At 47.2% G+C, this 19,264-nt stretch overlaps 1 protein-coding gene across 5 annotated transcripts in view; it reads left to right on the top strand.

Moving 5' to 3' along the window:
* Positions 1-19,264, top strand: part of LOC142291293 (C4b-binding protein alpha chain-like) — a 187,875-nt gene that overhangs the window by 109,914 nt on the left and 58,697 nt on the right. For 4 of the 5 annotated variants that reach the window (XM_075335729.1, XM_075335726.1, XM_075335728.1 and 1 more), the window contains 3 exons: positions 9,304-9,486; positions 11,993-12,184; positions 12,276-12,372. In XM_075335729.1, the coding sequence (XP_075191844.1) occupies positions 9,304-9,486; positions 11,993-12,184; positions 12,276-12,372 (472 nt within the window). The remainder of the gene's footprint in view (positions 1-9,303; positions 9,487-11,992; positions 12,185-12,275; positions 12,373-19,264) is intronic. The other variant, XM_075335730.1, reaches the window with a different exon arrangement.

Consider the following 19,264-nt stretch of genomic DNA (forward strand, 5'->3'; position numbering starts at 1 on the left):
TGTAAAAAAAAAAAAAAAATACATTTTTTAGTGTGACAGTAGCCAAAGCTAAAAACCCTATATAAATCTGCTATCACTGTAATTATACTGATCGGAGACATAAAGCTACCCTGTTATGTTATGATTCAGGGACTGAAGAGGATCAAAAAATGCGGAAACCCAAAAAGTAACGAGTGGCTGGAACCTTAACGGACTGCAGACCTAATCCTGACATACAACTAGAAGTAGCGTACGATGACCTACTCATCTCGACACAGCCAGAGAACTAAATATTCTTACAGATAGAAATATACGAAAAGCTAATCTGCCTCAGAGCAATCCTCAAACATATAGATAGCCCTTCACATATAAAGACTACGGTGATATAGGAAAACACAATACAAAGCTAGAAAACAGATTTCCGCAAAAATGAGGCCCAAACTATCTTTATAGGAAAGGATAGGAAAGAGCCCTGTCTGCAGCCATAAAAACCCTAAAAAAAAAAATCTCTGCACGCCTGACATGGGAAAACCCTGAGACCACACAGCCTCTCCCCCACTATATCAGCACTTTTGTTACTGGGATCCAAAAACACTAATATAGATGAGGGAATTAATTTAATACCAAGCATGACAAAACATAATACATTGCAGAATCATGGAGCTAAATACACAGACACTTCCAGCAGGGAATGATCCATTTCCACCAGAAACGCCACACGGGCAAAATAGGAGTCAAGCCATAGTATCAAAACAGAAAAAACTCCAAGACAGTAGAAACAATAAGCAAAGGTACAAAGGCCGACTTATCTTGAGAGGAGTTCTGGTAGAGAGCAGGGCTGGTTTCAGAATGTCCTTAACACAGAGAAAATTAATTGAGCATCGGCAAGTGACAGGAGAAAACTACTCAGTTATATAGTCCCAATCTGAAAGGCCTGATTGCAAGTCCTCTACAGGTGTGTGACTTTCATTCCACAAGTCAACTGCACAGTCAGCACTGACCACAATAGGGAGCCCCAAACTGGAAAATGTATTCACAACACTGCCCTATCAATTATACTGGAAGATGAACGTTGAAAAAATTGTAATAGTCAATTCTTCAACTGCTGTTGATTTGTTTATTCTGACGCCTAAAGAACGCAGAACTGCTCAGCTCACATTTATCCTGTGCTCTTCGCTGAGCGGTTACACCGAGGATTATGTGTTGGTCTCTTTAAAATGTGATTCAGACAAAATTCAAAATGGAAAATTCACTGTAATGAGGTAGAGGCAGTCTCTTTTAAACTCCCATCTGGCCTGTGGTCCGGCGGTGTCCATCTTTTTACTTGTCTTTTGTAGGCGTGCACAAAAGTGGAGTCAACAAAAGTTTTGTGCACCTCTAAAAAGGACACCGGTGAACAGAAGCCAAAAAAGTGCAGCCTCATTTATAGTGAATGGATTCTTTGGGTGTTTTACCTGAATCACGTATCTCAGTGATGTAGATTAATACCGTAATGTAAGTGTCCAGCATAGAACACAGGATAAATGTCAACTGTTCCAAAATGTTCTGTATGCCAAATTGCCACCAATAGCATTTAACTCAACCCACAAAAAAAAGTCCCCACTCAGGTCATTCATCTGTTAACAGAAATATAGAAGGCTTTTCTGATAGCACATAGGATCTGGAAAAGCAGTATGGCGCTCCCCTAAAATAAAATCATCAAATCTTCAAAATCCATATGTCCCCCTCCCTTCTGAGCACCATGTGTCTAAACCGCAGTTAACGTCCACATACGTGAGCTAGGCATAATGTACCTATGTACAGTCAGGGCCAGAAATATTTGGACAGTGACACAAGTTTTGTTATTTTAGCTGTTTACAAAAACATGTTCAGAAATACAATTATATATAATGTGGGCTGAAAGTGCACACTCCCAGCTGCAATATGAGAGTTTTCACATCCAAATCGGAGAAAGGGTTTAGGAATCATAGCTCTGTAATGCATAGCCGCCTCTTTTTCAAGAGACCAAAAGTAATTGGACAAGGGACTCTAAGGGCTGCAATTAACTCTGAAGGCGTCTCCCTCGTTAACCTGTAATCAATGAAGTAGTTAAAAGGTCTGGGGTTGATTACAGGTGTGTGGTTTTGCATTTGGAAGCTGTTGCTGTGACCAGACAACATGCGGTCTAAGGAACTCTCAATTGAGGTGAAGCAGAACATCCTGAGGCTGAAAAAAAGAAAAAGTTCATCAGAGAGATAGCAGACATGCTTGGAGTAGCAAAATCAACAGTCGGGTACATTCTGAGAAAAAAGGAATTGACTGGTGAGCTTGGGAACTCAAAAAGGCCTGGGTGTCCACGGATGACAACAGTGGTGGATGATCGCCGCATACTTTCTTTGGTGAAGAAGAACCCGTTCACAACATCAACTGAAGTCCAGAACACTCTCGGTGAAGTACCGTATTTTTCGCTTTATAAGACGCACTTTTGTTCCCCCAAATTTTGGGGGAAAGTAGGGGGTGCGTCTTATAATCCGAATATACGGGGGGGGGGGGTGTATATATATATATATACACACACACTACAGAGTCCAGGGGAGGTGCGGGCAGCTCTGGAGCTCTGCTGGGGGACTTATGAAAGCTGGGAGCAGAAGCCTTTGATCTCCTGCACCCGCTCATATAATATGCACAGCTGCTGTCCACCACCATGGTGCTGAAAGTGCACCGCGGCGATGGGCTGGGGCAGCAGTGTATATATTATATCTGCCTGCCCCTTCTTTGATTGCACATGCCCCCTCCCCCGTGTTAGCTATGTCCCCTATGCTGCTGCAAACAGTAAAATAATAAACTTTTTACTCACCTCCTCCAGCGTGTCTGCCCGGCCTCCCTCCTGCTGCTATGATAAGGCACAAGAGATTTCACTCTGCCGTGCCGATCACATGACCGGCCGAGAACCAGGAAATGCAGGAGGCTGGAGATCAACCCCGAGGAGGGGACACAGACAGGACAATGCTGGAGAAGGTAAGGAAAGTTTATTTTCCTAAAAGCAGCAGCATGGGGCGATATATAACACAGGGAGCTGTGTGCCAGCAATAGTGGGCCATGTGCCGCTACATGGGGCCGTGTGCCGCCACATGGGGCCATGTGCCAGCAATAGTGGGCCGTGTGCCGCCACATGGGGCCATGTGCCAGCAATAGTGGGCCATGTGCCAGCAATAGTGGGCCGTGTGCCGCCACATGGGGCCATGTGCTAGCAATAGTGGGCCGTGTGCAGCCACATGGGGCCGTGTGCCGCCACATGGGGCCGTGTGCCGCCACATGGGGCAGTGTGCCGCCACATGGGGCCGGGTGCCGCCACATGGGGCCATGTGCCAGCAATAGTGGGCTGTGTGCAGCCACATGGGGCCATGTGCCGCCACATGGGGCCATGTGCCAGCAATAGTGGGCTGTGTGCAGCCACATGGGGCCGTGTGCCACCACATGGGGCCATGTGCCGCCACATGGGGCCATGTGCCAGCAATTGTGGGCTGTGTGCAGCCACATGGGGCCGTGTGCCGCCACATGGGGCCATGTGCCAGCAATTGTGGGCTGTGTGCAGCCACATGGGGCCGTGTGCAGCCACATGGGGCCGTGTGCCGCCACATGGGGCCGGGTGCCGCCACATGGGGCCATGTGCCAGCAATAGTGGGCTGTGTGCAGCCACATGGGGCCATGTGCCGCCACATGGGGCCATGTGCCAGCAATAGTGGGCTGTGTGCAGCCACATGGGGCCGTGTGCAGCCACATGGGGCCATGTGCCAGCAATAGTGGGCCGTGTGCAGCCACATGAGGCCATGTGCCAGCAATAGTGGGCTGTGTGCAGCCACATGGGGCCATGTGCCAGCAATAGTGGGCCGTGTGCAGCCACATGAGGCCATGTGCCAGCAATAGTGGGCCATGTGCCGCCACATTGGGCCATGTGCCAGCAATAGTGGGCCGTGTGCAGCCACATGGGGCCGTGTGCAGCCACATGGGGCCGTGTGCAGCCACATGGGGCCGTGTGCAGCCACATGGGGCCGTGTGCAGCCACATGGGGCCGTGTGCCGCCACAGTGGGCCGTGTGCCGCCACAGTGGGCCGTGTGCCGCCACAGTGGGCCGTGTGCCGCCACAGTGGGCCGTGTGCCAGCCACAGTGGGCCGTGTGCCAGCCACAGTGGGCTGTGTGCCAGCCATAGAGGATGTGTGCCAGGCATAGGGGACATGTGGCATCACTGGGCCATATCCAGATTCAGAGGGCTAATTTTAGGATGGGGGGGGCTATGAGGGACATATACCCTATATGATTTGTCAGACGGACACTGGCATTATAAGACGGACCCCATTTATTAAAAAATTCTCTATTCCTTCACCAAATTTGGGGGTGCGTCTTATAATCAGGTGCGTCTTATAAAGCGAAAAATACGGTAGGTGTATCTGTCTCTAAGTCAACAGTAAAGAGAAGACTCCATGAAAGTAAATACAAAGGGTTCACATCTAGATGCAAACCATTCATCAATTCCAAAAATAGACAGGCCAGAGTTAAATTTGCTGAAAAACACCTCATGAAGCCAGCTCAGTTCTGGAAAAGTATTCTATGGACAGATGAGACAAAGATCAACCTGTATCAGAATGATGGGAAGAAAAAAGTTTGGAGAAGAAAGGGAACGGCACATGATCCAAGGCACACCACATCCTCTGTAAAACATGGTGGAGGCAACATGATGGCATGGGCATGCATGGCTTTCAATGGCACTGGGTCACTTGTGTTTATTGATGACATAACAGCAGACAAGAGTAGCCGGATGAATTCTGAAGTGTACAGGGATATACTTTCAGCCCAGATTCAGCCAAATGCCGCAAAGTTGATCGGACGGCGCTTCATAGTACAGATGGACAATGACCCCAAGAATACAGCCAAAGCTACCCAGGAGTTCATGAGTGCAAAAAAGTGGAACATTCTGCAATGGCCAAGTCAATCACCAGATCTTAACCTAATTGAGCATGCATTTCACTTGCTCAAATCCAGACTTAAGACGGAAAGACCCACAAACAAGCAAGACCTGAAGGCTGCGGCTGTAAAGGCCTGGCAAAGCATTAAGAAGGAGGAAACCCAGCATTTGGTGATGTCCATGGGTTCCAGACTTAAGGCAGTGATTGCCTCCAAAGGATTCGCAACAAAATATTGAAAGTAAAAATATTTTGTTTGGGTTTGCTTTATTTGTCCAATTACTTTTGACCTCCTAAAATGTGGAGTGTTTGTAAAGAAATGTGTACAATTCCTACAATTTCTATCAGATATTTTTGTTCAAACCTTCAAATTAAACGTTACAATCTGCACTTGAATTCTGTTGTAGAGGTTTCATTTCAAATCCAATGTGGTGGCATGCAGAGCCCAACTCGCGAAAATTGTGTCACTGTCCAAATATTTCTGGACCTAACTGTATGTACCATAATGCACTACAAGATCTTTTTTGCAATTCTGAAACATTCACGGCGCTTGACTCCGAGGGTGTTATCCTGAGACAAAATTGGCACTCTACCAATATATGAATTCCCAGAGCAGTGTAATTTCCAAAATGTGTTCACTTGAGGGGTTGTCTGCTGTCCTTGCACTTATGGGCATTGCAAATTAAGTCCGTCATCTATTCTAGGAAAATCTGTGCTCCAAAAGTCAAATGGTGCTCCTTCCATCCCAGGCCCTGCCGTGTGGTCAAACAGTACTGTACAGTCTCATGTGGGGTATTGCCACAGTCAGGTGAATTTGTGTAACACATTATGGGTCCTTTTTTACCTATTCCCCTTGTGAAAATCTGGGATTAAAACCATATTTTAATGGTAAAAATGTAATTATTTTTTTTCTTCACCGCCCAATGGTATAAAATTTTGTGACACACCTGTGGTCTCAGTATGCTCACTGCACACCTAGATCAATTCACTGAGGGGTATACTTTGTAAAATGGCGTCAATTATGAGGGCTCTGCTTTTCTGGCATGTCAGGGGCTCTGCAAATGTGACATAGCATCTCTAAACTATTCCAACTAAATCTGAACTCAAATATGATACTCCTTCCCTTCTAAGCTTTGCACTGTGCCTCATGAATAGTTTTTGTCCACATATGGGGTTTGGCGAACTCATGAGAAATTATGTAATGAATTGTATGGTGCATTTTCTCCTATTACCCTTTTTTTTGAAAATTAAAACTTTGGGGCCAAAGCAACATTTTAGTGGGATAAAATTGTAATGTTTTATTTTCACAACTCAAAATTACACAATTCTGTAAATCACCTAAGGGTTAAAAATGCTCACTATACCCCAAGATGAATGCCTTGTAAGGGTTTTTTGTTTTTTTTTTAAACTCGTTTTATTGAAGGTTAAGTAAATCATTACAATAAAAGATAATTCAGCAATTTATACAGTAAAAATATGTGTAAATTGGTTAATAGCTAGATTAATAATACATCAACAATCAGGTCAACATCTATTGCGTTCAGCATGGCATTAGTACAGTAGATATTTCAAAGGTGTCAGCTCACGAGCCATATCCAACTTGGGGCAAAAAGCCCATATTGACAAGGAATGTACAACCCAGGTATCAGGGACCACGTCACATTACTAATATGAAGTTTCATGAATTACATATTTCTCCTCTCCCATCACTGGAGCAATATCGAATATTATTGCGATAGTAATGACTGTAGGTTATCGGTCAGGGAACCGGGTGATCCTCCGGTCAAGGGCGAACCCAAAGATCTACCCCATATTTTGTCAAATTTATGTAAAGAACCTCTCGTCTTATATACAAATTGTTCTAACGGAATTATAGCATTTACCAGTGCAATCCAAGAGGCTCTAGTTGGGGGATGAGTGCTCATCCAATTTAGTATAATGCCCTTCCGGGCCAAAAACAAGACCTTTTTTATTAATAGATTCTCATCTTGGGAGCAGGAGTGTACATCTACCACCCCGAATAAACACAGGATTGGGCTCATAGCAACCGCTTTTTGAAGTATGGTGGAAAGAGTCGCTACATCCTCACCCCAATAGGAGAGAATGACCTGGCAATCCCATATCATGTGCCAGAAATCAGCACCGTCTCTCCCGCATCTCGGACAACCCACCCGCACCAAATTATTCATCTTTTTCATCTTTTTCAGTCTCTGGTGTATTATATATAATTGGATCAGTCTATTATTGATTGCGGGAGAGACCAACGTGTGGGATTCGACAATGTCATCCCAAACTACATCATCAATTTCAGAGATCCTGGCACTCCACCTCTCGCGGACAGAAAGAGGACTGTTCATGGCTTTGGCCCGAATGAGGGAGGAGTATAGTTTGGAAATAAGACCGCCAGGGCCCTGTGATCTGATAATTCCAATGACTGGGAAAGAAGAGAATCTAGCCCCACGACCAGAGAACTGAGCCCGAAAGGCGTGCCTGATCTGGAGATACTGAAACCCACGAGATTCCAGCAGCTCGAATTCTGCACGCAGTTGCGCGAAAGGGTGGATTTCACCATCACGGACAATTGAACCCAGGGAAACTATTCCGCAATTCCTCCATTCACCAACTATTCCGCAATTCCTCCATTCACCAAACCCCGGCAACCCACAAAAGTGTGGAAGGTCCAGGTTATCCCATAAGGGGGTCTCAATTGGTATGTCATGAAATCCGAATATGGCTTTAGCCTCTTTCCAGATCCTGGCCCCTAGTTTGTGTATCGGGAGGACACGGCCCTCAGGGGCTCTCTTGTGATCTGTCAACAGTGGCCATAGGAGATCCACACCCGTGAACTCGGCCAAGAGTCCCTCCGGAGAACCCTTCACCCCAAGAAGTGTCCATTGACCCAGATATTTCAATTGTCCGGCCAGGTAATATATATAAAGATCAGGAAGGGCCATACCCCCCATGTGCCTTGTGAGGGGTTTAGTGTCCAGAATGGGTTCACGTGTGGGGAGTTTTTGCTTTTTTGGTATTTCAGGGGATCTTCAAATATGACATAGCGTCCCAATTTTATTTCAGCCAAAATATCACTCCTTTCCTTCCAAGCCCTGCGGTGCACCCAAAAGTAGTTTTCCATTATGTATGAGGTATCTGTGTACTTGGGAGAAACTGTATGGTGCATTTTCTTCTGTCACCTTAGTGAAAATACAATATTTGGAGCAAAAATTACATATTTTGTGGGGAAAATGTGAATTTTTGTTTTTTTTCATGGTTCAAAGTCATAAAATTCTGTGAAGCACCTGGGAGTTCAAGGTGCTCACCACACATCTAGGTAAGTTCCTTGAGGGAGACAGTTTCCAAAATAGGGCCACTTTTGGGGATTTCCACTGTTTAGGTACATCAACGGCTCTGCAAATGCAGTATAGCATCTATCGATGCCACAAAATCTTGTGTTTAAAAGTTAGGCTATGTGCGCACGTGTGCGCTCTGCACTGCACCGAAAATGTGCGCTTCAGAGCGCAGCTGAAAAGCTGCGTTCTGAAGCGCATGGTGCCGGCAGATTCGTGCGCTCTGCATGCTGCCTCTCCCTATAGACAGCATGCAGAACGCACGAAAGAAGTGACATGTCACTTCTTAGAACGCAGTGATTCGGCAAGCAGCCGAATCGCTGCGTTCTAACATGCCACGTGCGCACGGCTCCTGCACAATCTCCATAGATTGTGCAGGGGACGCAGGACGCATGCAGTTACGCTGCGGTGCAGAACGCAGCATAACTGCATGTAATACACACACGTGCGCACATACCCTTCAATGGTGCTCCTTCCCTTCTGAACCCTGCCACGTGCCCAAACAGTAGTTTTCCACCACATCTGGGATATTGGCATACTTGGGAGAAATTGCACAACAAATTGTAGGGTACATTTTTTCCTATTACCCTTGTTTCAAAAATTATGCTGATGTAAAGTAGACAAGTGGGAAATATTATTTATTAACTATTTTGTGTGATCATAACTCTTTCTAGTTTAAGGGCATAAAAATGTAAAGTTTGAAAATTGCAAAATTTTTGCCAAATTTTCGATATTTTCACAAATGAACTAAAAAAACATTGTCAAGTTTCTCAGTAACATGAAGTACAATATGTCACGAAAAAACAATCTCAGAATCAAAGGTATCTGTTGAAAATTCCATAGTTATTACCTCTTAAAGTGACACTGTTCAGAATTAGAAAAATTGGTAAGACGTCCCCTCGCAAAGTGCCAGCATCCACTCAAATACATGGCGACAGGGAAGAAGTTGTACCCGACTGGAAATGTAAATAGGCTAGCTGTGTAGCCCAAAAGTCATATTCTTATTTGATTAAAACTTTTTTTTCCCCCTTATTTTTAGCTGTTGATTGTCCAGATCCAGCTCAAGTGCAAAATGGAAGGAGGGTATCAGGGTTTCGTGGGCCATATACACTGAATCATGCTGTGAGATATGAGTGTGAAGATAACTTTGTCATGAATGGTTCAAGCTCAATCATCTGCACTGCTGACAGTCAATGGTCATCTGAAGCCCCCAAATGTCTGTGTGAGTATATTACCTCCAGTATACATACAGTATGTGCAACTTGCACTGGGGCCTAGGAGGTAAGGGAATGCCTAATTTACCCTTTAAATGAAACTTCCTCTTGTCCTTTTGCTTGCATGTCGTGTCGTGAGCTAATGTCATTGCTCACAATTACTAGTGAATTGTTAGAGACAGAACAATACAGCAAACATGTATAGTCATGTTCTAGAAAGTGTGACAACATCCATAATTTGTATAAAAAAAAAAAAAAAAAAAATACTATGAGATGGCGAGGTGGAACACAGTTTTTAATTTGTCTTTATAAGGCTATGTGCCCACGCTGCGGATTTTGCACGGATTTTGCCGCGGATTTGCCGCGGATTTTTCGAAAATCTGCAGAAGCGGCACTTCCAAGCCATTTCAATGGCATTTTGGAAATGCTGTGTCCATGCTGCGGATTTTTCCGCGGCGGATTTGCCGCGGATTTTGATCCGGAAAAATCTGCAGCATGTCAATTATTGTTGCGGATTTTGGTGCGGATTTTGGGTATAGAATGGGGGAAAAAAAAAAAATCCGCATCAAAATCCGCGGCAAATGCGCGGCAAAAATAAGGTGCGGATTTGCCGCGGAAGTCGCGGATTTTCATGCAGAAAAATATCTACCGTGGACACATAGCCTTAATTGTTTTATTAAAAGTAAGGACTGATTTTCAGGTAAAGATTTTTTAGGAGATGGTATCAAGTTTGTAATTATTAACAATGCCACAGAGGTGTTGTGTTTTTTTTTTTTTGTTTTTTTTTATTTCTTATGAAATTATTTCTTGGCCAGCTGGTGAACAGAGGTGTAATGCTTATTAAAGTGAATTATTTGGCTCCTAAGGCTATGTGCCCATGGGACTCTGTACCCACGCATTTTGCCGCGGAAAACCTGCGGATTTCTGGATTTTCTAGATAAATCCACAGGTTTTAGCAAGTACAGGCACTCCCCATGTTATCCTATGGGACATGGGGAGTATCTGTGTCCATGCTGCGGTATGTGCTTCTGCGGAACATGCTGCAGATGTCCCGCAACCGCACGAAACTGCATGTCAATTATTCCTGCGGAAATAGCTGCGGAATTCCCGGCCCTCCACTATGGAGATAGAGGCCGGGACTTCCGCAGGTAAGTCGCACGAATGTCTGCAGGTTTGGCTAGGTTCACATTTCCGTCAATTTGTATCAGTCACAATCCGCGGCTCTGATAAACAAAGGAATCCGTTTGGCGGATTCCGTTGTTCCCATATACTTGTATGAGCGGCGGATTGTGACTGATGATGCTGCGTTGCATCCTCCGTCCAACTGATCAGTCGTGGAACGAAGCATGTAGAGTTTTTTGAGCAGCGGAATCCTTTTGATTCTGCTGCGCATACTCTCGGCGGCCGAACGATCAGCTGATCGGCCGGCTGCTGGGAGCGATCGGCTGATTTGCCCGGCGGCCGGCTGCTGGGAGCGATCGGCTGATCGCCCGGCGACCGGCTGCTGTGAGCGATCGGCTGATCACCCGGCAGCCGGCTAATGAGAGCGATCGGCTGATCGCTCTCTCTCACAATGGAGTACAACTCTCTTTTACAATGGAGTCTGACAATGAATTCTTATTCTTGTCATCTGTTGTACAACACATCAGTCACAAGCGTCAAGCCACGCATGTGACTGATGAAAAACAATGGAAATGTGAAAATAGCCTTTACCGCAGCTATTTTGCTGGATTCCCGCAGCTATTTATAGCTGCAGGATTCCGGGGATCAGCTGTGGGAAACCTGCGGACGTACCTGCGGATATATCCGTGGGTGCAAGCTCCCGTGGGCACATAGCCTTAAACTGTCTTCGTTGCTTATAGCAATCAAAGTTAGTGTTTCCTTTTACCAGTGCAATTTAAGAAATGGATAAGGCACAACATATCCTTCCCTGCCAGTCGAGTGGCAGGGAACAGTAGTTATGTGCGTTAGTGCCGTATTTAGTTCAACAAAGAATTGTGATGGTGGAGACCCTCAGTGTGTGTGCAAAGAAACACTGGACTGTGTCTTTTACTGGTTAATATCTGTTTATGTTAATGTCTGTTGTGTCTATATTTAGTTTAGTGCTACATCGACTATCGGCATTCATTACAAGAAATGTATCTGCTTGTGGTTGTCAAGATTTTTGTTCATTTGCATTGGCATTAAGAAAACTAATTATTGAGCTAATTATCTGATGTTTCCTATTCCATCAGGTTGTATTCATGCAGCAGTCATTTTGTTGGTGCAGTCATTTTTGAAGAAAAAAAAAAATCTTTAGAAATGTGTTTTTACCCTTAGCGTTGCCATTTTCAGCAAAATGTGAGCTCACCTGCATATTTAATATGCAGCTGTACTTGTATTAATGAGTACTTGTGTAATGTTGAACACTGCTACTATAGTGGTAGGTGTGTGTATATATAATTTTTTTTTTTATTAATGTTGTTGTAATATTCATAATCTGTATTTATAACTTAGTTGCTACTTATTTCTTAGCTGTTTGTGCCACTCCTCCCAAATATCCTTTCGCGGTGCTCAGAGATAACTTTACCAATATCATCTACTTTGATCAAACAACTGTGCTGTATGAATGCAAACCAGGATACATATCGGACCTTGATAAGCTTAATCAAAATATAATCACATGCTCAGGAAGAAGCTGGTCTACGCTGGTTAAATTTTGTTCTCGTAAGTAACTTTTTTTTGCAATTAAACCAGACAAGATGGAAGGCTGACTTGTGCGCACATTTTAAGATGAAAAATTGTATCTTGTTTGCAGCCATTTCCTGTGGTGATCCTGGGAATGTAATGAATTCAAATAGGATAGGATCAGAATTCACCTTTGGATCCAGAGTAGACTATACATGTCAGGAAGGGTAAGTTATATTTTACGGTCACCCATACACCTATAAGACTTTAAAAAATGCTGTTAAAGTGGCTACTATTGCAGCCGCTTAAACTACTGTTAAACTCTGTTTAAGGGAACCTGTCACCAGATCTGTCCCCTGCGGCCACCACTAGTAAGCTCTTATATGCAGCATTCTAGAATACTGTATAGAAATGCCAAAACCGCTCTGTATAACATAAGACCTTTTATTATACTCGATCAGGCCCAATGGGTGTCTCTGGTCTCAGTCCGACGGCTCCTATCTTCCCTCCATTGCTGTCCTCCTTCCCAGCTCCGTGTGGATGACTCCTCCTACATCATCCACACATAGACCTTCATTGTGCTCAATAACCATTGAGCCTATCCAGCCTGAGAATACCAGCTCCCAGATGTCAGGCTTTACCTTGGCTGGGTATCAAAATTGAGGAAACCCCATGCCGTTTTTTTAAAAAAAATGTATTTAAAAATTTTATAAAGCTGCATGCAGTACCTCTTAATTTGATACACAGCCAAGGTAAGCACACGGCTGAGGGCTGCAGCCTGTATTCGTATGCTTTCTGTGCTGGGTATCATAATATAGGGGACCCTACGCCAGTTTATTTATTTTTACACCATGATAGAGACACACACAGCGTCTGTGATTCCAAGCAGTCAGACACACTGTCACATAGGGTGGGGGCGCGGTCTGTGACTGCGACCAATCAAAAACTTCGGGACTGGTGGTGGTTGGGGGAAGTAGTACGTATGCACGAGGGATAATGAGCGGTACCAAAAGTAGTGTTACAGCCGCGTGGAGCCTGGTAAGTATAATTCACCTGCTCTATCCCTATTTTATTTTTATTTTTTTTTTAATGTGTATCTGGATGGCCAGATCCGGTTAGTTACTTGGATACTTTGTATTCCACGAGGATCTGGACTTTTACAGTCCGGGTTCGCCCATCACTAGTGATGAGGTTTAAAAAAAACAAAATAAAAAAAAATGCTTTCTTCATCGTTCCTTATGGGAGACCCAAACCATGGGTGTATAGCTTCTGCCTCCGGAGGACACACAAAGTACTACACTCAAACGTGTAGCTCCTCCCTCCTAGCATATACACCCCCTGGTAGCCAGTCCTAGCCAGTTTCAATGCTTTGTGTTCAGGAGGTCACACACACACATGCATTCTCTGATTTTTGATTTTTTGGATTTCAAAGATTTGGAAGAAAAGCGGGTCCAATCTGGACTCCCGGCATGTCCCTTCTCACCCCACTGTGTCGGCGGTGCTGTTAAGGTTGACTTTACAAGGCTGGAGCCTTCACATGCCGCGCTCCTTCGCCATCCCTTGGGGATCTGGCTTGAAGTGGGAGCCATCACGGTTCTCACTGCTTTGCAGGAGACCGGTCTCCATCCGCAGCCCTGTTCAGGATCCTGTCGGACGGAGCGTTTAACCCCCCCCAGGGACCTGGCACCTGCGTCTCAAAAGCTAAGTATGAGACGTTTTTACCACAGAAAGTGGTCTTTCCAGGGTCCCTTGTACTTTATTTATTGGGGGGAGTGTGTTATATGTCTGGGGTAACATTTCCGGCCGGTTCTCCAGTTTTCACTGGAGAACCGCGCCGATGGTGCCTGCACGCTGGCCGCATGTTTAAATCTAGGCCCCGGCTTCACCTGAGGCCTAGTTTCGGTTTCACTCCCCCTGCATGTCAGTCATGCAGAGGGACGGTGTGGCTCCGCCCAGCGGCTGTAAAGCACAGGGAACGGAACCCCTCACTGAGGAAGGATTCCCTCCCCTGTATACCTCATTTGCCCGCTCTCAGAGTAGGCCCCGCCCCCTCGCCTCGCTCCGGTCGTTATTTTCTCAGCGTTCTCCGTGTCTGCATAGGCACAGAGATACCACATTGTGACAAATGGGGGCCAGGGCTGGGGGTCTGGAGGGCACAGAAATGTATGTTAAACGGTCTGGCAGCCACAACCTCCAGTTGTGCAGCTGCTTATATTCTCTGTTTATATACTCTGCTGGGGGTCTTTCTGGAGATGCATTCCCTCACAGTGCCCCCACTTCTGCAGCATGTCTCACATCAGAGCAAGGCTGCAAGGCTGTTCTTAATATGCATGTAGACTCGTACTGCCTGTACTGAGCACATAAACACAGTGGTCCCTCAGCCTGGAGGCTCGTCAGTGGTCCTCCAGCTGCTCCGGGGGTGCTGAGCATGCATTAGCCCCCTTCTCAGGGCGCTTCTGCTGCTACGGCTCGCTCAACAAGCTCTTAGAGGTCTCTTCATCTGGTTTCAGGCCCCGTCCTCCTAAAATGGAGACGCAGGGTCCCCTGTCCTTCCCCGTCCCGCAGCTCTGATTCACGAGCTGACTCACTGGACGAGGAGGATGTCTTTACTGGGGGCTCGGACGCTACTTAATGTACCATTGATCTGTCCGAAGGTGACGCAGATGCTAATGATTTGATTGCGTCCATTATATTTGTACTGGACCTCAATCCGCCTGTGTCAGGGGAGTATCCCTCTCTGGCAGAAGGGCATCAGTATACGTTAAGAGAACAAGGAGTGTGTTCCTTAACCACTCCAGTTTTCAGCCCACTGTGACCAAGCCCAGAGCCTGTCCTGACAGACGCTCCCAAAGCGTGGTTCTGATGACTGTTTCCTCCTTCCACCAGAGGTGGTCAAGGAGTGGGCTCATTCACTAAGGGTGGTCCCTCTGGTGTCTAGTTTTTCAGTCCGGATAGTTGTATCAGTGGCTGACGGCACCTCTCTAAGGATCCCACTGTACATTAATTCTGTACTGGACCTCAATCCGCCAGTATCAGAGGAGCAAACTTCTCTGGCAACAGGACACCAGTTTACCTTGCCTAAGAGAATAAGGAGTGTGTTCCTTAACCACTCCAGTTTTCAGGCCACTGTGACCAAGCCCAGGGTCTGCTCTGGCAAACGCTTCCCAAGGCGTGGTTCTGATGACAGTTTTCCCCTTCCACCAGCGGTGGTCAAGGAGTGGGCTCATTCACCAAAGGTGGTCCCTCCGGTGTTTAGACTCTCAGCCCGGACGTTGTATCAGTGGCTGATGGCTCTTCACTTACGGTTTTGCTGTCCGCCAGTTTGTCCTTCTGGCCAAATCTGTATGGAGGTGGCAGGGGCCTCGTTCTCCCCATTTGCAGCAGTGCGGCTTTCAAAGCCATCTCTGCTTCTCTAGAGGAGATGCATTCCCTCATAGGGACTCTTTGCCCGAAATGGTTGCCTTAACTTCCAGACTTCAGTCTTTTCATCCTATACCATGTCTGCCATGCTGGAGACCCTCACCGCACTGCGGTGGCCTCGGCTAATTTTCTCGCTATCCGCAGGCTCCTGTGGCTTCGGAAGTGGAAGACGGATGCTTCTAAAGAAGTTCCTTGCTGGGCTCCCTTTTGCTGGGACCAGACTGTTCGGGAACAACTGGATGAAATTATTAAGGAAGCTCTTGGCGGGAAGAGTTTCTTCCATGCCACAAACCTAAACCAGGAAACCTGTCCAGGGCAGGAATCAGTCGAGGTTTCGTTCTTTTTGTTCCTCCATCTGATCGTTCTCTTAGCCCTCGGCCTCGCCCACTGGCTCAGCCAAGGATCGTAAACCCAAATGGCGCGCGAGAAGACCGCAGGACATGCTGCCACTAAGTCAGCCTCCTCCTGGCTATCTGGCCACGCCAGCAACGTCCTTGGTCGGTGGCAGGCTCTCCCACTTGGCGACGTATGGTTTTAACACGTCTCCGATCAGTGGGTGCGAGATACCATCTTCCACGGCTACAGGATAGAATTCTATCCAGCCCGCCAAACAGATTTTTTCTGTCAACTCCCCTCTGCTCCAAGGCCGCCGCCTTCTCACAGGCTGTGGCATTCTTGCAGGCCACTGGAGTAATTGTACCGGTTCCCGACTGGGAACGGTTCTGAGATTTCTGCTTAAATCTATTCCTAGTACCCGAGGAGGGCGGTGCCTTCCGACCTGGATCTCAAGCTTCTCAAGCATGTTCAAGTGCGGCAGTTTCGCATAGAGTCTCTGCGATCAATCATTGACCCAAGGAGATTCCCTAGCATCCATCGACATCAGAGATGCCTATCTGCATGTGCCAATCGCAGTTTCACACCAGCGTTGGCTACGTTTTGCAATCAGAGTGGTCCAATTCGTGGCTCTTCCCTTTGGGTTAGCCACGGCCCCTCGAGTATTCTCAAGGTCGGGGCAGCTGTGATTGCGGTCCTGCACCTCTAGGGGTTGGCAGTGATCTTTTTGTCCACAGCCTTCTACTCTGGGTTTCATCCAGTGCAGACTGTTAGCGGAGTGCCTCGCTCACTCTCGCCACTCTAACCAATTCGGGTGGTTTGTCATTCTGTCCAAGTCCACTCTGACTTCGACCCAGAAGTTCACAGACCCAGGGACGCAATTCGAGACTCTGTCGGCACTTGTGAATCTGCCCTTAGTCAAACAGCAGTCCCTCCGCTGGCGGTCGACGTCGTTCCATCAGGCACCTAATACAGGTGCTGGATCAGATGGTGGTGTCAATGAAAGCAATTCCCTTGCCCAGTTCCATCTGCGTCCTCTACGGCTGGATATTTTCCGCTGTTGGAACAAGCGGACTTCCTCTTTCCACGGGGCGGTGGCTTTGCCACAGACCAGGGCCTCATTTCAATGGTGGCATCGTCCCCTCTGTCTCAGGGACGCTCCTTTTTGGCTCCGTCCCGGGTGATCCTCACCGAGATGCTAGTCTATCCGGCTGGGGAGCAGTATATCTCCACCATGGAGCGCAGGGCACTTGGACTCTGTCCGAATCAGCCCTCTGGATCAATGTGCTGGAAATCAGAGCTGTGTTTCTAGTTCTTTAAGCCTTTCACCATCTGTTGGCGGCCAGGCACATTCGAGTCCAGTCAGACAACGCTACAGCGTTTGCCTACATCAACCTCCAGGGCGGGGCACTCAGCCGCCTGGCAATGTTGGAGGTTCATCGCGTTCTTCAGTGGACGGAGGACTCCTAGTCCACCATATCCGCAGCCCACATCCCAGACGTGGAAAACTGGGAGGCAGATTGTTTCTGCCGTCAAACCGTGGCTCCACGATCCTCAGGTTTTTGCGGCAGACGCACTGGTTCGAGTTTGGTCCCAGCTTCGTCTGTCTTACGTGTTTCACCCTCTAGTTCTTGCCCAGAGTCCTGCGCAAGATCAGAAAGGAGGGCCGTCGGGTCATTCTCATTACTCCAGACTGACCCAGGCAAGCTTGGTACCCTGACCTGCTCCGTCTGTCCGTAGAGGTGCCATAGCATCTCCCGGACTGTCCAGACCTTCTCTCACGAGGTCCGTCCTTCCGCCAGAACCTACGGCTCTCAGTTTGACGGCGTGGCGTTTGAGTCATGGATCTTGACGACTTCTGGTATCCCTCCTGAAGTCATCTCCACTATGACTCGAGCTCGGAAGTATCCTTTGGCCTTTTGGCCTTGCCGACCCTCCTGTCCCTTCTACAGTCCGGTCTGCAGCTAGGACTATCCCTCAATTCCCTTAAGGGACAGGTCTCGGCTCTGTCAGTGTTGTGCCAGCGGCGTATCGCCCGGCTGGCCCAGGTGCGCTCTTTCATGCAGGGCGCATCTCACATCATTCCGCCTTACCGGCGGCCCTTGGAGCCCTGGGACATTGATTCGGTCCTCACAGCTACGGAAACCCCCCTTTGAGCCTCTTAGGGAGGTTTCTTTGTTTAGTCTTTCACAGAAAGTGGTCTTTCTAGTGGCCATGACTTCCCTCAAGGGAGTCTCTGTTTTGGCTGCACTCTCTTCGGAGTCCTCCCTTCATCAAGACAAGGTGGTTCTCCGTCCGACTCCGGACTTTCTCCCTAAGGTGGTTGCTGCCACCTTAACCGGGGCATTTTTCCCTGCCTTCCTTTTGTCCGGCTCCTGTTCATCGCCTTGAAAGGGCGTTGCATACTCTGGGTCTGGTGCGGGCGCTCCGGATCTTTGTGTCTCGCACCGCTGTTCTTAGGCGGTGCACCTTTCTTTTGTGCTGACCGCTGGTCAGCGTAAGGGCCTTTCGGCATTTAAGCCGACCCTGGGTCGTTGGTTTAGGTCGGCCTTTTTCCAATACCTACCAGTGTACTCAAGTGCCTCTCCCGCCGGGGATCAAGGCACACTTGACCAGAGCTGTCAGTGCCTCTTAGGTTTTCAGGCACAGGCTACGGCTCAGCAGGTCTGTCAGACTGCTACTTGGACTAGTCTGTATACCTTTTCGTAGCACTACCAAGTGCATGCTCTTGCTTCAGCAGATGCGAGCTTGGGCAGACGCATCCTTCAGGCGGCTGTCGCCCATTTGTGAAGTTAGATTTCGCCTACTTCTCAGTTTTTCTGTTTATTCCCACCCATGGACTGCTTTAGAACGTCCCATGGTTTGGGTCTCCCATAAGGAACGATGAAGAAAAAGAGAATTTTGTTACTTACCGTAAATTCTTTTTCTTATAGTTCCGACATGGGAGACCCAGCACCCTCCCTGTTGCCTGTTGGCAGGTTTCTTGTTCTGTGTGTTATCACCGGCTGTTGTTGTAGACAGAGGTTCCGGTTGTTCCGGGTTTTGCTCTGTCTCTACTTGTGGGTGGATGTCCTCCTTCAGCTTTTGCACTAAACTGGCTAGGACTGGCTACCAGGGGGTGTATATGCTAGGAGGGAGGAGCTACACGTTTGAGTGTAGTACTTTGTGTGTCCTCCGGAGGCAGAAGCTATACACCCATGGTTTGGGTCTCCCATGTCGGAACTATAAGAAAAAGAATTTACGGTAAGTAACAAAATTCTCTTTTTTGTCATCATTTTCTGAAATACGAAACTGTTTTTTTGCTCAATTGAGCTGTATGATTGTTTTTTGGGTTTCTGTCGTTTTTTAGTGATACCATTTTGAGGT

Source organism: Anomaloglossus baeobatrachus, chromosome 2 (assembly GCF_048569485.1).
Source record: "Anomaloglossus baeobatrachus isolate aAnoBae1 chromosome 2, aAnoBae1.hap1, whole genome shotgun sequence".
NCBI lineage: Eukaryota > Metazoa > Chordata > Amphibia > Anura > Aromobatidae > Anomaloglossus > Anomaloglossus baeobatrachus.